Genomic DNA, 14,324 nt, shown 5'->3' with positions numbered 1-14,324 from the left:
TGCAGGCTCCTTTCATATTGCAGAGGTACATTCGATTTTTTCGCTGTGAGTTCCATTTGGGTTCTCCTGCTCCACCTACTCTGTGTTCCCCAGGCTGTCATATTGGTCCTTCAAAGTTTAGTCCTGCTCATCTCCTGAAATCGAGTGCCTCCACCGAAAGTGCGCTTCAGGGGTTAAGGTGTGTGCTTTTATCAGGGTATCCACTACGCTTAACCCTTCAGGGCTGCATTACTTCATCGGTGAACTGAAGATGGCTGGCAATAGTGGATCACGACCTCCACCTTCTCCATTTCCCTTAAAGCAGCTGCCAGGACTACGTTCTGGTCATCACAGACGCAGTTTGTGGCCAAGGTTTTGGGTATTACACTCAAGACAGCCTCCAGTGATAAAGGGTTTGGAACACAGGTGACTCACTGCTGCCCTGTCGGACCTTCTGCACATTCGTTTCTGGCTAAACTGACAAATGGATGTCATTATGGCCTAGTAGGTCTTGTCAATAGACGTCATTTCGTACCGGACTTGCTCAGTATATTTTTTACAAGTGACTTGGCAACATGTCGTTCCCGTAAGTAACTCGCTCTCCCCCATAGAATCACAGAAATTCTGGATTCAGATTCGGATATTTTATCTTGTAGCCAGAGCAACGAGCCGATGGGAGATGGCAGCTGGATCAGCTGGTTCCTTGGGGTCAAGGGCCACGAGTTCCTCTGCCGCGTGCCCACCGACTTCATAGAGGACAAGTTCAACCTGACGGGCCTGGAGCTCTTCATCCAGGCACTGGACATGGTCCTGGAGACGGAGTTTGACAAGCAGGGCTGGGACGAGGGGCTGGACACCACCGATGCGGAGGAGCTGTACGGCATGATCCACGCCCGCTACATCTTATCGCCGCGTGGCGTCGAGGATATGCGCCTGAAGTACGAGAGGGGTGACTTCGGCTCGTGTCCGAGGGTCTACTGTAAGGGGCAGAGAACCCTGCCCGTGGGCCTCTCCGACCTGTGGAACCATTCCCACGTGAAGGTCTACTGCCCTCGCTGCAACGATGTCTTCCTGCCGCGTCCCCGCTGCGGAATGCTGGACGGAGCCATGTTTGGGACCAGTTTCCCGCACATGTTCTTCATGCAGCTGCCGAGCATGCGGCCCCATCCGCCGCTGGAGAAGTACGTGCCCCGGTGAGTGCCTTTCCGTTTAAAATCTTTAAAATCCCGATTCTCCCCTAAAAACGATGGCATTTGCAGACTCTATGGCTTCCGGTTGCACCAGAAAGCCCTGATGCCGCCCGAAGCGCCCGAGTCCACGCCAAAGAGTATCGCATCCTCGGCCAGCAAGTCGCCCTACCTGACTGCATCCATTCCGAAGTCGCTGCCTTCACGATTCTCCAGGAATGACCTGAATGCGTAACGCCACACGAAGGAGTGCACAAATGTTGTTCCGTTCTCTTGTTGTTGCCATTAAACGGATTGTTCCCAGTGCGTTGATATGGCCAGATACCACATACCACCTATGGGTACCTTGGGTACTCTACCCGAAACACTTAGTTCACACTGTTTGGTCAAAGCTGGCCATATCAAGCACTTAGTCGAGTAGCAAAGTGTACTTGTCATTAATAGTGGTAATCTCCAGGGAATCACGCTCGGAAGTGAAGCAGCTTTGGGCGGCCTATTCATCCGCTTAGTGCCACACACTGCGAGAAAGTGGGAGTCATGTGGCAAGGTATTTGCCAAATATAATTAGGACCCACTCGTTTACAAGATGCATTCTTGGGAAGTGGCATCAAGTGCAGAAGGATTAGGGACTTACACTCCAAGCGTTCAGTTGTATTATATTTCATCTCCGTGCTCCTTAAGTTCGCCGGACTGCGCAATAAAAATCCACTTGCCGGCACAACCTGCTAAGCCGATAATGGGAATTACGTTAAGCTGAGGAGCGGAGGATTCGCCTCCTGTTCCAGTCCCAGTTCCAGTTGCTGATCCTTCGCCAGTGGCATCTCCAATAAGTCATGCCTTTATTATTATTTACTGCCGCCCTGGCGCTTTCCTTTTCACTTTTCCACGCCACTCGACGCCCTTTCTCCTTTTCTCCTTTTCTCCGTCGAGTGGAGGACTGTGGAGCGCCTTTTCCGCTTTTCTCCATTTCTCCATGGCGCCTCGCCCATTTCTCGCACACTTTTCACACTTAATTTCATTAAGTAATCTTTCATACTGCAGCTTTTATTGAGTTTTAAACTGGCGGACCGTATAATGAGCATGGCTGTTGGTGGTGCAGGAAAAGCCGGGAAAGTGCAAAGTGGAAAAGCGCAGGATGCGAGCGTTTTGTTTTACATTACAATCGCGCTGGCTGGCCATGTGGCTGGATTTGGATTCCTTTGCTCTGGCGGCTCCTTTGTGGCTCCTTGGCTACCTGTTGATCGCACCCGTCATTCGTCATTATTTATTCATAGTTATTTCTAGGACCCTATCGAAATACAGCTCCCCGTCTCATTTCCACCGTATTTATCCAACTTCAGACGAAACACGTCGGTCCGCGTGGGCAAACAAATCCGATTGCTGTTCTTGTAAACAAAGTGTCTGCTCCCGATTGGAAGTCCTGCTCCTGGTGCAGCTGTGCTTCCATTCTGTTTTCAAGAATGGTCGGGTATTTGATTGTATCGCCGCTGGCTGTGCCACTTCTATCCACCAGTGGAGCCCATCCAGTTCCCCATTTCCGGAGAGTTGTTTTTCGAGTGCCGCAAAAGCCCCCAGAGAAATATTATTGTGTGCCGGCTTTTCAAAATATTTTGACTCCCTTCGCTGGCCACACAATAAATACAATTCGAACGAGGTATCTAGAATTTCAATTTTAAGAATGCACCACTTAATCCGACTTTAATCCGATGCAGATAGAAAATACATAGGAGCAATCGAAAACTAAATTTCGGCCTTACTCTGCTGTAGTAAAAACACAACTTTCTAGACTTCATCCTTTGTTGCATGCAACCAAATCGGGACTCTAAATGTTTCACTATCTTGTTGGCCCACAGTTGGTCTTTTTCGCGATTAACCCCGTTTTAAGCGGCTAAGCGAAGCGGTTCAGCAATTTATGGTTAATGGCACCAAATTGGAATTGGTTAACTTTGGCAGGCGGCAACTTTTCCAAACTTGCCAAAGGAGAGGAAGGCGGCCGGTTCCGTCAATTTGGAGCCCAGCGGTTGACCAAGCACCAAAAGACAGCTCCAAAGTCCTAAGAGCCGGCTGATTAACCCATTGGGACGGATGGCCTGCTCCAGAAAGGACACGGCCCTAATTATCCCGGCGAGATTGGCCGGCCGGAACACCCACTCCACTCCACTTCTCACCACTCCGCCGAAGGATGGCGGGTTCATCAGCCTGGTTAGCAGCTCAAATTAAGTTACGGGCGGAACGCCGGACATGTCTGCCCGGTAATAAGCTAAATGAAAACAAAAATGGATGTCACTCAGTGCCGCAAGTTGATGAAGATGGAGCAGGAGGTCCTGAATGTCCTGAATGTCCTGGATGACCTGGAGGTGGAGGACGTAACCCAATAACTTTGGCCACGCATTAATTGGAATTTATGAAGCCAGCCGGCCACTCTGCGCTTGAGATTCTGCGCTAAACAAAGCGCGTAAGTGTCGCTGGAAAGGGTTACTGACCAATTCACAGTCGCTGTCAAGAAAATGGCTGAGGAAATGGAAAACTGGCAAAGGGGTGAGAGAAGTCCTTTTGCGCCAAGTTTAAGTGCTTTTAAGAAACCATTAACGTCATTTCCTTGGCTGTCTGTCACCATTCCTTTTTTCTATATTTTTCTATATTTATCTTTGCAAACGGACAACATCAATACAATAAGACCTAGAAACGTAAATTTTGTTAAAGTGCAGGCGAGGATTCCTGCTTACTTAGATTTCTTCTTCGAGTCTGGCTGCAGGGGTCCGGAGCCCCAGGTTCCAGCGGGATTGGGCACGGGCGCTGGTCTATCGTTGCCAGTTGGAGGAGATGCCGCCAAAGAACCAGCTCTTTTGGAGCTCCTCTTCATCCTGCGTCTAACTGGAGGCTGCGACTTGGGAAGGGGCACATCCTTTGCTTCCGGTGCAGTGGGCTTGGATGTGCTGACGGGTGGACTAGCGGACGGAGGAGAGCCTTTTACGTTGGAAGACGAATCCCTGGCATTGGAAGCCGAGTCGGGTTTCTGAAGGGAATTCAAAACCTTGCCCACAGCACTGCGCAAAGTGGGCTGAGTACTCTTGGTCAAGTCTGGCATGGGTGGCAGCTTCATGGAAGGCTGGCTAATTTTCCGCTGGTTGTCCAGCGGGTCGTTGTGGATCACCTGCATGGGACCGGGGCAGGCGGCTACCGTTGGGGGATCCGTGTAGCAAACATGACGGGCGTAGTCAAAGGACTCCTTGCTATCCGTGGCGGGCATTCCACGGCGGTGGAAGCAATTGATGGGACAGGAGGCGACACAGGGGGTGTATGGTTTCTCCACCTCGGCCAGCTTCTTGATCTTCACCGAGTTGCAGTAGATCTGGTGGCGATCGGCCACCTGCTCCTCGCGGCACTGCTCCCGCTGCTCGTACTTGCGGTAGGCCAGCTCCGCCTTGGAGAAGAATCCCGGCCAGCAGTAGTCCCTTAGACGGCTCCTCTTCACTATCCTGCCCTCCGGTCGCATGTCCAGCTGGTTCTGCCGCTCGTAGAGATCCACGGCGGTGGCAATGGGATACAGGGGTCGCCCCACCTTCCTGGACTCCTCCATGATGTCGACCGCCTGCTCGAAGAACTTCTTGTCGTCCTCCAAGTATGGATCCTCATTGCAGGCGGCCAGGTTCATCAGCTCGGCGCGCCGCTTCTCGAGGAACTCCTCCCGCTGGCCGAAGAGCACGTTGCGCAGATCCTCCTTCACCTTGTCCCTCTTCCGCTTCTGGGAGGCATCGAAGAAGCGATTCGCCTCGGCGTTCTTCAAGCGGCGCGCCACATGGAAGCGCTGCAGCTCCCGCTGGCAGCGGAGCTTCTCGGCGTCCTGCTCCCGCTCCAATTTCTGATATGCGCGCCGCTCCTTGGCCAGGATCTCCCTTTCGCACTGGCGCCGGTTCTGGTCCACCTCCGTTTCGAAAGCGTGGCGATCCTCCGCGTTCAACTGCCGATCCTCGAGCTTCTTTTGCAGCACCTGCTGCGCCTGGGCGACGCGGAGTGCCTGTAGTTCCCTCTCCTCCTGGCACTTTTGCCGCAGCTGCTTCACGTGGCTTCCATAGCGACTGTCCAGATTGCGACTGGCCACGATGTAGACGCAGTTGCGCCGGTCGTCAATGGCGTCGCAAATGCGCTCATCTGGCAAAAAGGAATAGTATATCTTTTGTTATATGATGTTATCTATCCACGGTACTTACGTTCGGCAATCTCCGCCTTTTCCTGGAGGGCATCCTTGTATGCCTTGCGATTGAAGGCGATCTTGCGGGCCTTCTTCTCCTTGAGCGCCTTCTCCTCCTTGTCCTGCAGACACTTGTACTGCGCCCGGTCCACCTGCTCCTCGAAGATCCGCTGCTCCCGCTCGGCCTCCCTGATCTTCTCCCGCTGCGCGATGTCCGCCCGCATGAGCTGCGCATGTTCCATGTTCTTGGTGGTCTGCCTGGTCACCTCCTCCTCCTCGGTGGCGTGGCCAAAGGGCACCAAGGTAGCGGGACACAACTCCTCGTCGGCCCTTTCCTGGGCGCGGGCTGCCTCCGCGATCTCCTCGTTGAGGGCCTCATTGTACTGCCTCTGGTGAATCATTTCGCTGTAGAGAAGCGCCTGGTGCAGAGCTCGGGGTCCAGGCTTCAGTTGATCCAGCAGTCGGTTGGCCCGCAGGATCCTCTGTTTGCGCAGTCGCTCGTCTGCCAGCTTTGTGTCCACATCCTTCACCACTGCCATGGCTTCCTTGCTCTGAGCCCTGGCTGATTTCTTGACCTTCGGAGCATTGGGATCCGTGAACAGGCTGCACAGGAGCTCGTTGCCGTCCTTGAGGTACTGCCGGTACCTGCGCTCCTCCTCGACGGCCTCCAACTGGGCATGTTTCTCATCCTGGCGAGAACGGCCCTTGATGGCTGCAAACCGCTTCGCCGAGATCACCACCGGATGACGCGTAAAGCGCTTCCGGACAAAGAGTCCATCGGGACCCACTTCCTTGGGCTTGCACACATTCATTTTGGCTATGGCCACATAAATATATTGGTTCGGTGGGAGTGTTTTATGTATGAGCTGCTCTCAAAACAGGAGAGATTCGCTTATAAACGAAATATATGTCAACACCCGGACTACTGAGCCTCAGATCTGAACAGATCTAAGATTATATATCGATTTACTTGGGTACTCGGGTGGGCATTTGTTATGTTCCGCTTGGCTGAGTTACGCGCTAAGACGATCAATTATCTTCCATTCAAATAATGGCCTAATGGCGTTTAACGACGTTTCAATTCGAATTGATGAAGCCATTGTACCTGAACAGGGTCAGTTCTCTACGGGTGCTCGATAGATAATCATGGAACAAAGGATTGTAATTCTGGTGGTTTTGCTTATAGTGGCCTTCCTAGTCTGCAGTGTAAGAGGAGTTACTACTCTCATGAATTTGATCGCAATACAAGCTGAAACTTCCTTAGGAGGCTCCGTTTGTTAAAATGACTAATGCGGTGTGCAAGTCCTACAACCAATCGTGGGTGGTGGTGCATTACTGCCGCCTGAAGGCCTATTCCCGAACCAAGACCAGCTTGAACATCAATGCCACCTTCATAGAGCCAGCCAATGAGATATCAGTGCATTTCAAGATGATGAAGAAGGCCAATGGATATAAGCCCTTCTTGTACGACTATACCTTCGACGCCTGCGAATTCATGCGAAGGCGCCACCATCCAGTCGCCAAAATTGTTTGGAACTTTATCAGGAACGTATCCACGGTCAATCACACCTGTCCCTATGTGGTAAGCTTGAAACTTGGAGGCATTTTAGTCCAGTAAGCAGAATACTTATGAAATACTTACTTACAGGGATTGCAGGTGGTAAGCGACTTCCATCGCATCGAAATTCCTGTTCCACTGCCATCTGGGGAGTACGTAATCTTTTTGGACTGGTTATTCGATTTGAGGCCGCAGTTTGCCACGAATGTATATTTCACCTTCGTAGAGGAACACTGACTATCGGAGATGTCAAGAGGTTTCGATCGGTAATAGTATTAAATCGATATTTAATGATATATAATAAACGCACTCGTTACCAATTTAATTTGCTCAAAACCGAAACTCATTTTCGAAATAATTAGCCGCATTACGTCAGTTATACACGGATAGTCGACCAAGAGCCATGCATCAAAAGGTGTTCATTTTTGCAGTTTCGCTTTTAGTTGCTTATCTGGGCTGCGGAGTAAGAAATCGGATTATAGACCTAATCGAATTTCAATTAAAGCCAAAAATTCCACCAGGAGGCGCACTTTCTCAAAATGACAAATGCAGTGTGCAAGTCCTACAACCAATCGTGGGTGGTGGTGCATTACTGCCGCCTGAAGGCCTATTCCCGAACCAAGACTAGCTTGAATATAAATGCCACGTTCATAGAGCCAGCAAATAATATATCAGTGCATGCGAAGCTGATGAAGAGGGCCAATGGGTATAAGCCCTTTTTGATTGACTTCACGATCGACGCCTGCGAATTCATGCGAAGGCGTAATCACCCGGTGGCCAAGATCGTCTGGAATATGATTAAGAATGTGTCCACTGTCAACCACACGTGTCCTTATGAGGTGAGCCCGCCAAGAATATTTCATGTACGGGGTGGATCAATTCATCTACTATATTATTTTTGGCCTTTCAGGGCCTGCAGATGCTGAGCGATTTCAACCCTATCGAACTTCCTATTCCACTGCCATCTGGAGACTATTTACTTTTGATAGAATGGTTGTTTAATGGCAAACCGCAGTTTGCCACGAATGTATACTTCACATTTGTTGAGGACTTGTTACCGACCAGCTCGAAGCACAGAAGGAGCTTCCTGACTTTCAGAACTGATGTTTAAAAGCTATCCACAAGAATTCGGAACTTGAATCGACACTACAATTGCAATACCGAAGAAAAAATCACAACTCAGTTCCCGAGAACATTGGTTTTAAACGGGTATTAAATGTAGGTCCTTTGAGAAGGAGTGTTTTCCTTGCCTATCTAGGTCTTGTGCAACTTGCATCATGTTGTTTGATGAACATATAGTACATAATTATTACTTTCTTTGCTTCTTTGCCGTCTGCTGTTGCTATGCCGCTCCTCTGTACCCGGATTTGTGGGGAGTTTAAAGACTCCTCACAAGTTCCTATTCGATTTGAGGCCGCAGTTTGCCACGAACGTATATTTCACAATTGCAGAGGAACATTGACTGTCGGGAATGTCAAGAGGTTTCGATCGGTAATAGTCTTTAAAAGCGTATTGGCTGGTTGAATTTGGTGCTATTAAAATATCTATCAACGGTTTTAAATCGATATTTAATGATATATAATAAACGCACTCGTTACCAATTCAATTTGTTCAAAACCGAAACTCATTTTCGAAATAAAGAGCCGCATTAAGTCAGTTATACACGATAGTCGACCAAGAGCCATGCATCAAAAGGTGTTCATTTTTGCAGTTTCGCTTTTAGTTGCTTATCTGGGCTGCGGAGTAAGAAATCGGATTATAGACCTAATCGAATTTCAATTAAAGCCAAAAATTCCACCAGGAGGCGCACTTCTTCAAAATGACAAATGCAGTGTGCAAGTCCTACAACCAATCGTGGGTGGTGGTGCATTACTGCCGCCTGAAGGCCTATTCCCGAACCAAGACTAGCTTGAATATAAATGCCACGTTCATAGAGCCAGCAAATAATATATCAGTGCATGCGAAGATGATGAAGAGGGCCAATGGGTATAAGCCCTTTTTGATTGACTTCACGATCGACGCCTGCGAATTCATGCGAAGGCGTAATCACCCGGTGGCCAAGATCGTCTGGAATATGATTAAGAATGTGTCCACCATCAACCACACGTGTCCTTATGAGGTGAGCCCGCCAAGAATATTTCATTTACGGGGGTGAATCAATTCATCTAATATATTATTTTTGGCCTTTCAGGGCCTGCAGATGCTGAGCGATTTTCACCACGTCGAAGTTCCTTTTCCACTGCCATCAGGAGACTATTTACTTTTGATAGACTGGTTGTTCGATGGCAAACCGCAGTTTGCCACGAATGTATACTTCACATTTGTTGAGGACTTGTTACCGACCAGCTCGAAGCACAGAAGGAGCTCCCTGAGTTTTAGAACTGATGTTTAGAAGCAATCCACAAAAATACGTAACTTGAATCGACACTATAATTGGAACAAGGACACAAAATCAAAACGTTGCGGGTATTAAATGTAGTATGTCCTTTGAAAAGGCGAGTTTTGCTTGCTTTTTTAAGGTCTGTTAAGTCCACACGCGGTCAACAGAATTATACAACTGGCATAATCATGTTTGATGTACTACTATATATACATAATCATTACTTTACTTTCCAGTTGGGTGGCTTTCATGCCAGATCTTGTTTACAACATTGGTTAATTGGTCTTTAAATAAAAGTGGTATTTAACAAAGAACATATAGCTGCAAATTGTCAGTCTGAACGGATAGATAAACAGCCATGGATCATAGGTTGGTCATTTTTGCTGTTTCGGTTATATTTGGCTTTCTGGTCTGCGGTGTAAGAAAGCAATTATAGTCTCCACTTAATATAAGTTAAAATACTTGAACAATTTCCCCAGGAAGCTCCTTTTGCAAAAATGACGAATGCAGTGTGCAAGTCCTATAACCAATCGTGGGTGGTGATTAATTACTGCCGCCTGAAGGCCTATTCCCGAAACAAGACCAGCTTGAACATCAATGCCACCTTCATAGAGCCAGCCAGGAACATACACCTCCACTTGAAGATGATGAAGAAGGCCAATGGGTATAAGCCCTTCTTGTTTGATTACACATTCGACGCCTGCAAGTTCATGCGAAAGCGGAATCATCCGTTCGGCAAAATCATTTGGAACCTAATAAGGAACGTGTCCACGGTCAACCACACCTGTCCCTATGAGGTGAGATCGTATGACCTATGACGTCTTTAAACCCAATTTCCCAATAACCCAATTTCGACGGGGAACTTTTTGGATATTTCAGGGCGTGCAACTACTAAGCGACTTCCATCGCATTGATATTCCTCTTCCATTTCCGTCTGGGGAGTACTTACTCTTAATGGACTGGATATTCGATTTGAAGCCGCAGTTCGCCACGAATGTATATTTCACCTTTGTCGAGGATAATCCTTAGGTGGCCTAGATGGAATACCTCGTAAAATAATATCCGAATCTTAACAAACATGTAAACTGTAATAGTATGGTTGTGGGAAAATAGTAAAAAGTAAGTAATAGTACTTATGTACATATATAGTAAAAGTAGTAAATTGAGTGATTGAGTAAATCTCTTTGTTTTGGGATGACCTTCCATTACTTTTCCCACATCTAGATAGATGTATTCTCGGAAAAGCTAAACGAATTGAATTCAGGGGTTTTGTTCGGGTTCCGATTCATTGCCCTGAATAATTCAAATCGCAAATCTTTATGCAAGCATTAGCACGCAAATAATAATAATTTTGACGGTTTTTCTAGTTGCTAAAATATGTTGATTGGTCAATTTAGTTCGCGGATTTTAATATCTCACTGAATACCTGGCTGAAAATTGGCAGCATTTACGGTCTAGCTTTTTCATATAACTGCCCGCATTTAATTGGCGCCATAAATCGTATTTGAAGACTGGAAACTGTTCCACTGCAGCACATGATATCCTGGCCATCCGCAATTAGATGGACCCCAATTAGTGTTAATCAAATTAGGCAAAAACCGTGGTTGAGCAAATGGCGCTCCATCCAATTCCGGCAGGCGTCGAATTATACGGAAAACTCAGATGGCACACAAATGGGAATCAAGAAGAGGGAAAAAGGAAAGTTGACTTTCATGCGAAAAGTTTTGCGGAGCTGGGGCGTGAATTCCTGCACCCAGAATGTTCATGGTTTTCGGGGATTGGATTTTGCGTTGCGGATTGTGGGCGTTGGACTGGCGGCGCTGTAGGCGTGGTCAGACGCCAAACACCGGCGATTATTGTTCCAAAATGCAGCGGAGCGTGTAATTTTTTTGGGCACGGAAGAAACGCAAGGAATCCGCATCCACATCCACATCCACATTCAGATTCAGATTTAGTTTGAGATTCAAATTGCCCAAGGAAACCATTGCCCTTTGAGGAGGCAAGACGGGAGAAGGGAGGAGAACGAGGCCTCTGAAAATTGTTTTGCGAAAATTAGTTTTCAAACTTTCTCGTCCGTTTATCTTGCATTTCTGACGGGCTCGTCCCTTTTTTCTCCTTCGTCCTGCGAGGCCAAATGGAAATCTAAGCGCAGTGTGCGATATTAATTTGCATTTGGGCCTTGTCATCTGGTGGCTGGGGGATTGGAGTTTGGTGTTCGGGGTTTGGGGGCTCCGTGGTACAATAAAAATGAAATTTAAATAATTTTTAATTTATTTAGCAACGCTTCGGTCGAAATTTGTCGGTGTTTTTGTGTAATTGGGATTCAGTTACGTTTTGGTTTTGGTATCCATTTGTTGGCTTCCTTTTTTTGGACGCTTTCGGCGTAATTGCCTCGAAATTACCTTTTGAGTGAGCCAGAGCCAAGGGAAACAAGACTTTATGCAAATCGCTTTAGTGATATTTATTTATTTCGATTTGAATGCCTTGCCTATGAAATATATTCGTTACACACCTCGCGTTTTCGCGTTTATTTAGTTAACTAAAGTTAGACTTACTTAGACTGTAAATTTATTTGGCTTTAACTAGTCAATTACTTAGCTACAAATTAAAAATGATTTAACAGTAATGTCCACACCGACCTAAACCGACCTAAATTCTTGACAATCACAAAGTTAGGATTTGATTTTGATTCGTCGAACTGTGAGTAAGTTGGTATACGATACGACTTGAGCTATGGAACTACAACTATGATTAACCACAACGCTTGAAGGTCCGCCAATATCAGAAACTACGTAGATCCTTGATCCTTTATCGTTGATCCTTAGGAGGTGGTAAATTTAGAGAAGGGTTTCCGAATGTCGAGGGTTTTGTAGAGGAAAGTCTGATATCTCTGTTTTTCCATCTAGCCTACGTTTAAGTTAGCCGACGCACACACACAACAACTAGGATTATATTATATTATATGTTACTCGTATGTTGGGCTGGGAAACTTAGGGTATCACAAACATTGAATGAACACTTACTATGGTTAACTTCTGCTTATCTCGGTTAATTTCGATCCCCCAGATCAGGTATTGTAAAGAAAGGAGCAGTCTGGCTAATAGAAGTTCTCAGATGGATATAGAAAGTGGATTATCTGAGGATGGGTGCTATCTTCTTGTAGTCCTTTGCCAAGGCTGCAATCCACAATCCGTGGGCTACTTTGCGAATCTCAGAGACTTGGAATTGAAAACCCGACCGTAGGACCTGCTAGATCTTAAGCCTAATAGAAAACACACATATTATGGTTTGATCATGCGGTATTATATAGACACTCACACGCACATACACCTATGGAATCTTATAGATACTCGCTCGCTCTCACTCCCTATTCTTCCTATTCTCCCTACACTTTGCATGGTTATACCATATATACTGGGGAAACTTGGGAATCCTTGCATCCTGGAAACCCGTTTCCTGGCATCCTTGACCCCAATGCGCTCTGTGATCCTACTTGCGGTACTCGGCCATGGGAAAGCCGGACTTCTCCGGCGGCGGACTGTGGCAGGCGGCGCGAATCCGGCTGAAGCGCAGGCTGCCCGTGTGGGAATGGAGCCTTGGAGTCTTGGCCTGCTGGTGCAGCGGATGGTGGGAGCACTTGGCCTGCCTGGCCAGCAGCTGGTTCTTGGCCAGGATCACGTCCTCGGCGTACTAGATGTCCGGAATGCTGCGGCCGCAGGCCAGCTTGCCGGAGGACTCCCCCTGTTCCCCGTTGGCGGCCTTGCTCTTGGCGCAGTTCACGTCGTGGAAGAGGTGCTCGCACAGCTTCGGCTCCGAGTTGGAGAACTTGCCCAGCTCGGCGGCCGTGGCCGCCTGGCTGAGATTCAGGTTCAGCTGCAGATCGCTGGCCTTGCTGAAGGAGGTGGTCTGCTGCTGGTGGTGCTGCTGCGGCTGGTGGAGCTGGTGGACCAGGTGGTGGGTGTAGGGCAGGTGGGGCGGCAGGTGCTTCTGCATGGCATTTAGGTTGCCCGAGCTGACGGTTCTCTCCAGGATCTCGCCCCAGTACTTCTCGGAGAGGCCCTCGATGTCCGGCCGCGTGGTGGAGAAGGCCTCCGTCGCCTGGTGGTTGTGGACTCCTCCGCCGCCCATGGTGCCTCGGATGTACTGGGAGGCACTGCGGCTGAGGCTGTTTGTTCGCGAGCGGGCGCAGATCCCCAGGACGGAGCCGCTAATCGAACTGGCCACTCCGCCGCCAGAGCTGGCTCCTCCGCTGGATGGACCTCCTGCTCCTCCTGCTCCGCCCGGAGGACGGGATGAGGGGGGTTCCGGGGGAATCGGAAGCGTTGTGATTTCGAAATCGTTAGCATTGATGTGACAACAGCCTGATTTGTGCTCGGGCGTATCCTCGTGGGGGAAGCACTGGAATGGGGGAAACAGGGGGAGGCATCATAAATTCCGACTCGCACAAAAATTAATAAGGATTTTAAATGCGCATTTATTCCGGCAGAGCACAAGGTTGGGCCATAAATATTCCACAGACTGACCCCGGGCTCTCCGGAAGTAAATCATGCAACTTGACTGCGTTTACCAAAATGGAATCAGGAGCTATGGGATGCGGATGCGAATGGGAATGGGAATGGGGTTTGTAGGGTTTGTGTGGCTTCATGGGGATGTAAATGCCCTTTTAGATTTGCTCTTTCATAATTCAAAATCACTTTGCAGGACCTGCTATTGTAGCTGCTGTGTCTGTTGATTGTTTACTTTGCCGGAGCCAGTCTGCCAGCTTTCTGGAGCTTACACCTTTGGCTACGGATTTATGGGGGTTTTTCGGGAGGTGGCTCCTGTAACTCCGGCACCTCCTGTTTTTGCAAAGTTTGCGCTGTGCAGCCGGAAAATTTTCGAGCTGCAGGAGCATAAACTTGGGCGAAATACCCATATTTGGGCTTGGCGATTCGGGAATTGGAGGGGAGGTCAATGAAAGTGTGCACGTGGTGTTTGCAATAGGGATAAGCGAATCAATCAATCAGGGCTTATGACAGATTTGCTGCT

At 48.3% G+C, this 14,324-nt stretch overlaps 7 protein-coding genes across 7 annotated transcripts in view; 5 read left to right on the top strand and 2 right to left on the bottom strand.

Annotated features, from left to right (window-relative positions):
• Positions 1 to 468: 468 nt before the first annotated feature.
• On the top strand, positions 469 to 1,591 carry LOC120446057 (suppressor-of-stellate-like protein). The gene is made up of 3 exons (XM_039626834.1): positions 469 to 565; positions 636 to 1,172; positions 1,239 to 1,591. Exons 1-3 carry the CDS (start codon positions 555 to 557, stop codon positions 1,399 to 1,401), a joined length of 711 nt encoding a protein of 236 aa, XP_039482768.1. The 5' UTR covers positions 469 to 554; the 3' UTR covers positions 1,402 to 1,591.
• Positions 1,592 to 3,760: 2,169 nt separating this feature from the next.
• LOC120446055 lies at positions 3,761 to 6,278 on the bottom strand. The gene is made up of 2 exons (XM_039626832.2): positions 5,378 to 6,278; positions 3,761 to 5,318 (listed from the first exon to the last, which is right to left on the bottom strand). The coding sequence occupies exons 1-2, from the start codon at positions 6,168 to 6,170 to the stop codon at positions 3,889 to 3,891; spliced, it is 2,223 nt and encodes a 740-aa protein (XP_039482766.1). The 5' UTR covers positions 6,171 to 6,278; the 3' UTR covers positions 3,761 to 3,888.
• A 226-nt stretch (positions 6,279 to 6,504) lies between these two features.
• On the top strand, positions 6,505 to 7,153 carry LOC120444949. Its single transcript, XM_039624954.1, has 3 exons — positions 6,505 to 6,564; positions 6,623 to 6,940; positions 7,007 to 7,153. Exons 1-3 carry the CDS (start codon positions 6,505 to 6,507, stop codon positions 7,151 to 7,153), a joined length of 525 nt encoding a protein of 174 aa, XP_039480888.1.
• Positions 7,154 to 7,319: 166 nt separating this feature from the next.
• Positions 7,320 to 8,027, top strand: LOC120444948. The gene is made up of 3 exons (XM_039624953.1): positions 7,320 to 7,379; positions 7,438 to 7,755; positions 7,827 to 8,027. Exons 1-3 carry the CDS (start codon positions 7,320 to 7,322, stop codon positions 8,025 to 8,027), a joined length of 579 nt encoding a protein of 192 aa, XP_039480887.1.
• Positions 8,028 to 8,599: 572 nt separating this feature from the next.
• Positions 8,600 to 9,308, top strand: LOC120444947. The gene is made up of 3 exons (XM_039624952.1): positions 8,600 to 8,659; positions 8,718 to 9,035; positions 9,108 to 9,308. Exons 1-3 carry the CDS (start codon positions 8,600 to 8,602, stop codon positions 9,306 to 9,308), a joined length of 579 nt encoding a protein of 192 aa, XP_039480886.1.
• A 346-nt stretch (positions 9,309 to 9,654) lies between these two features.
• LOC120444942 lies at positions 9,655 to 10,325 on the top strand. Its single transcript, XM_039624945.1, has 3 exons — positions 9,655 to 9,714; positions 9,776 to 10,093; positions 10,176 to 10,325. Exons 1-3 carry the CDS (start codon positions 9,655 to 9,657, stop codon positions 10,323 to 10,325), a joined length of 528 nt encoding a protein of 175 aa, XP_039480879.1.
• A 1,434-nt stretch (positions 10,326 to 11,759) lies between these two features.
• Positions 11,760 to 14,324, bottom strand: part of LOC120445709 (5-hydroxytryptamine receptor 1D) — a 36,852-nt gene continuing 34,287 nt past the window's right edge. The window contains exon 9 of the mRNA XM_039626269.1: positions 11,760 to 13,694. Within this exon, the coding sequence (XP_039482203.1) occupies positions 12,987 to 13,694 (708 nt within the window). The 3' untranslated portion in view covers positions 11,760 to 12,986. The remainder of the gene's footprint in view (positions 13,695 to 14,324) is intronic.

This window comes from Drosophila santomea, chromosome 2R, assembly GCF_016746245.2.
Source record: "Drosophila santomea strain STO CAGO 1482 chromosome 2R, Prin_Dsan_1.1, whole genome shotgun sequence".
Lineage (NCBI taxonomy): Eukaryota > Metazoa > Arthropoda > Insecta > Diptera > Drosophilidae > Drosophila > Drosophila santomea.
This window is presented reverse-complemented; position numbering and strand designations above follow the sequence as displayed.

Coding starts and splice junctions, on each gene's coding strand:
- LOC120446057 (XM_039626834.1), top strand. Junction 1,173..1,238: donor CTGGAGAAGTACGTGCCCCG/GTGAGTGCCTTT, acceptor TGGCATTTGCAG/ACTCTATGGCTTCCGGTTGC.
- LOC120446055 (XM_039626832.2), bottom strand. CDS start 6,170: ATGAATGTGTGCAAGCCCAAGGAAGTGGGTCCCGATGGACTCTTTGTC. Junction 5,319..5,377: donor AAAGGCGGAGATTGCCGAAC/GTAAGTACCGTG, acceptor CCTTTTTGCCAG/ATGAGCGCATTTGCGACGCC.
- LOC120444947 (XM_039624952.1), top strand. CDS start 8,600: ATGCATCAAAAGGTGTTCATTTTTGCAGTTTCGCTTTTAGTTGCTTAT. Junction 8,660..8,717: donor TTGCTTATCTGGGCTGCGGA/GTAAGAAATCGG, acceptor AAATTCCACCAG/GAGGCGCACTTCTTCAAAAT. Junction 9,036..9,107: donor ACCACACGTGTCCTTATGAG/GTGAGCCCGCCA, acceptor TTGGCCTTTCAG/GGCCTGCAGATGCTGAGCGA.
- LOC120444948 (XM_039624953.1), top strand. CDS start 7,320: ATGCATCAAAAGGTGTTCATTTTTGCAGTTTCGCTTTTAGTTGCTTAT. Junction 7,380..7,437: donor TTGCTTATCTGGGCTGCGGA/GTAAGAAATCGG, acceptor AAATTCCACCAG/GAGGCGCACTTTCTCAAAAT. Junction 7,756..7,826: donor ACCACACGTGTCCTTATGAG/GTGAGCCCGCCA, acceptor TTGGCCTTTCAG/GGCCTGCAGATGCTGAGCGA.
- LOC120444942 (XM_039624945.1), top strand. CDS start 9,655: ATGGATCATAGGTTGGTCATTTTTGCTGTTTCGGTTATATTTGGCTTT. Junction 9,715..9,775: donor TTGGCTTTCTGGTCTGCGGT/GTAAGAAAGCAA, acceptor CAATTTCCCCAG/GAAGCTCCTTTTGCAAAAAT. Junction 10,094..10,175: donor ACCACACCTGTCCCTATGAG/GTGAGATCGTAT, acceptor TGGATATTTCAG/GGCGTGCAACTACTAAGCGA.
- LOC120444949 (XM_039624954.1), top strand. CDS start 6,505: ATGGAACAAAGGATTGTAATTCTGGTGGTTTTGCTTATAGTGGCCTTC. Junction 6,565..6,622: donor TGGCCTTCCTAGTCTGCAGT/GTAAGAGGAGTT, acceptor AAACTTCCTTAG/GAGGCTCCGTTTGTTAAAAT. Junction 6,941..7,006: donor ATCACACCTGTCCCTATGTG/GTAAGCTTGAAA, acceptor ACTTACTTACAG/GGATTGCAGGTGGTAAGCGA.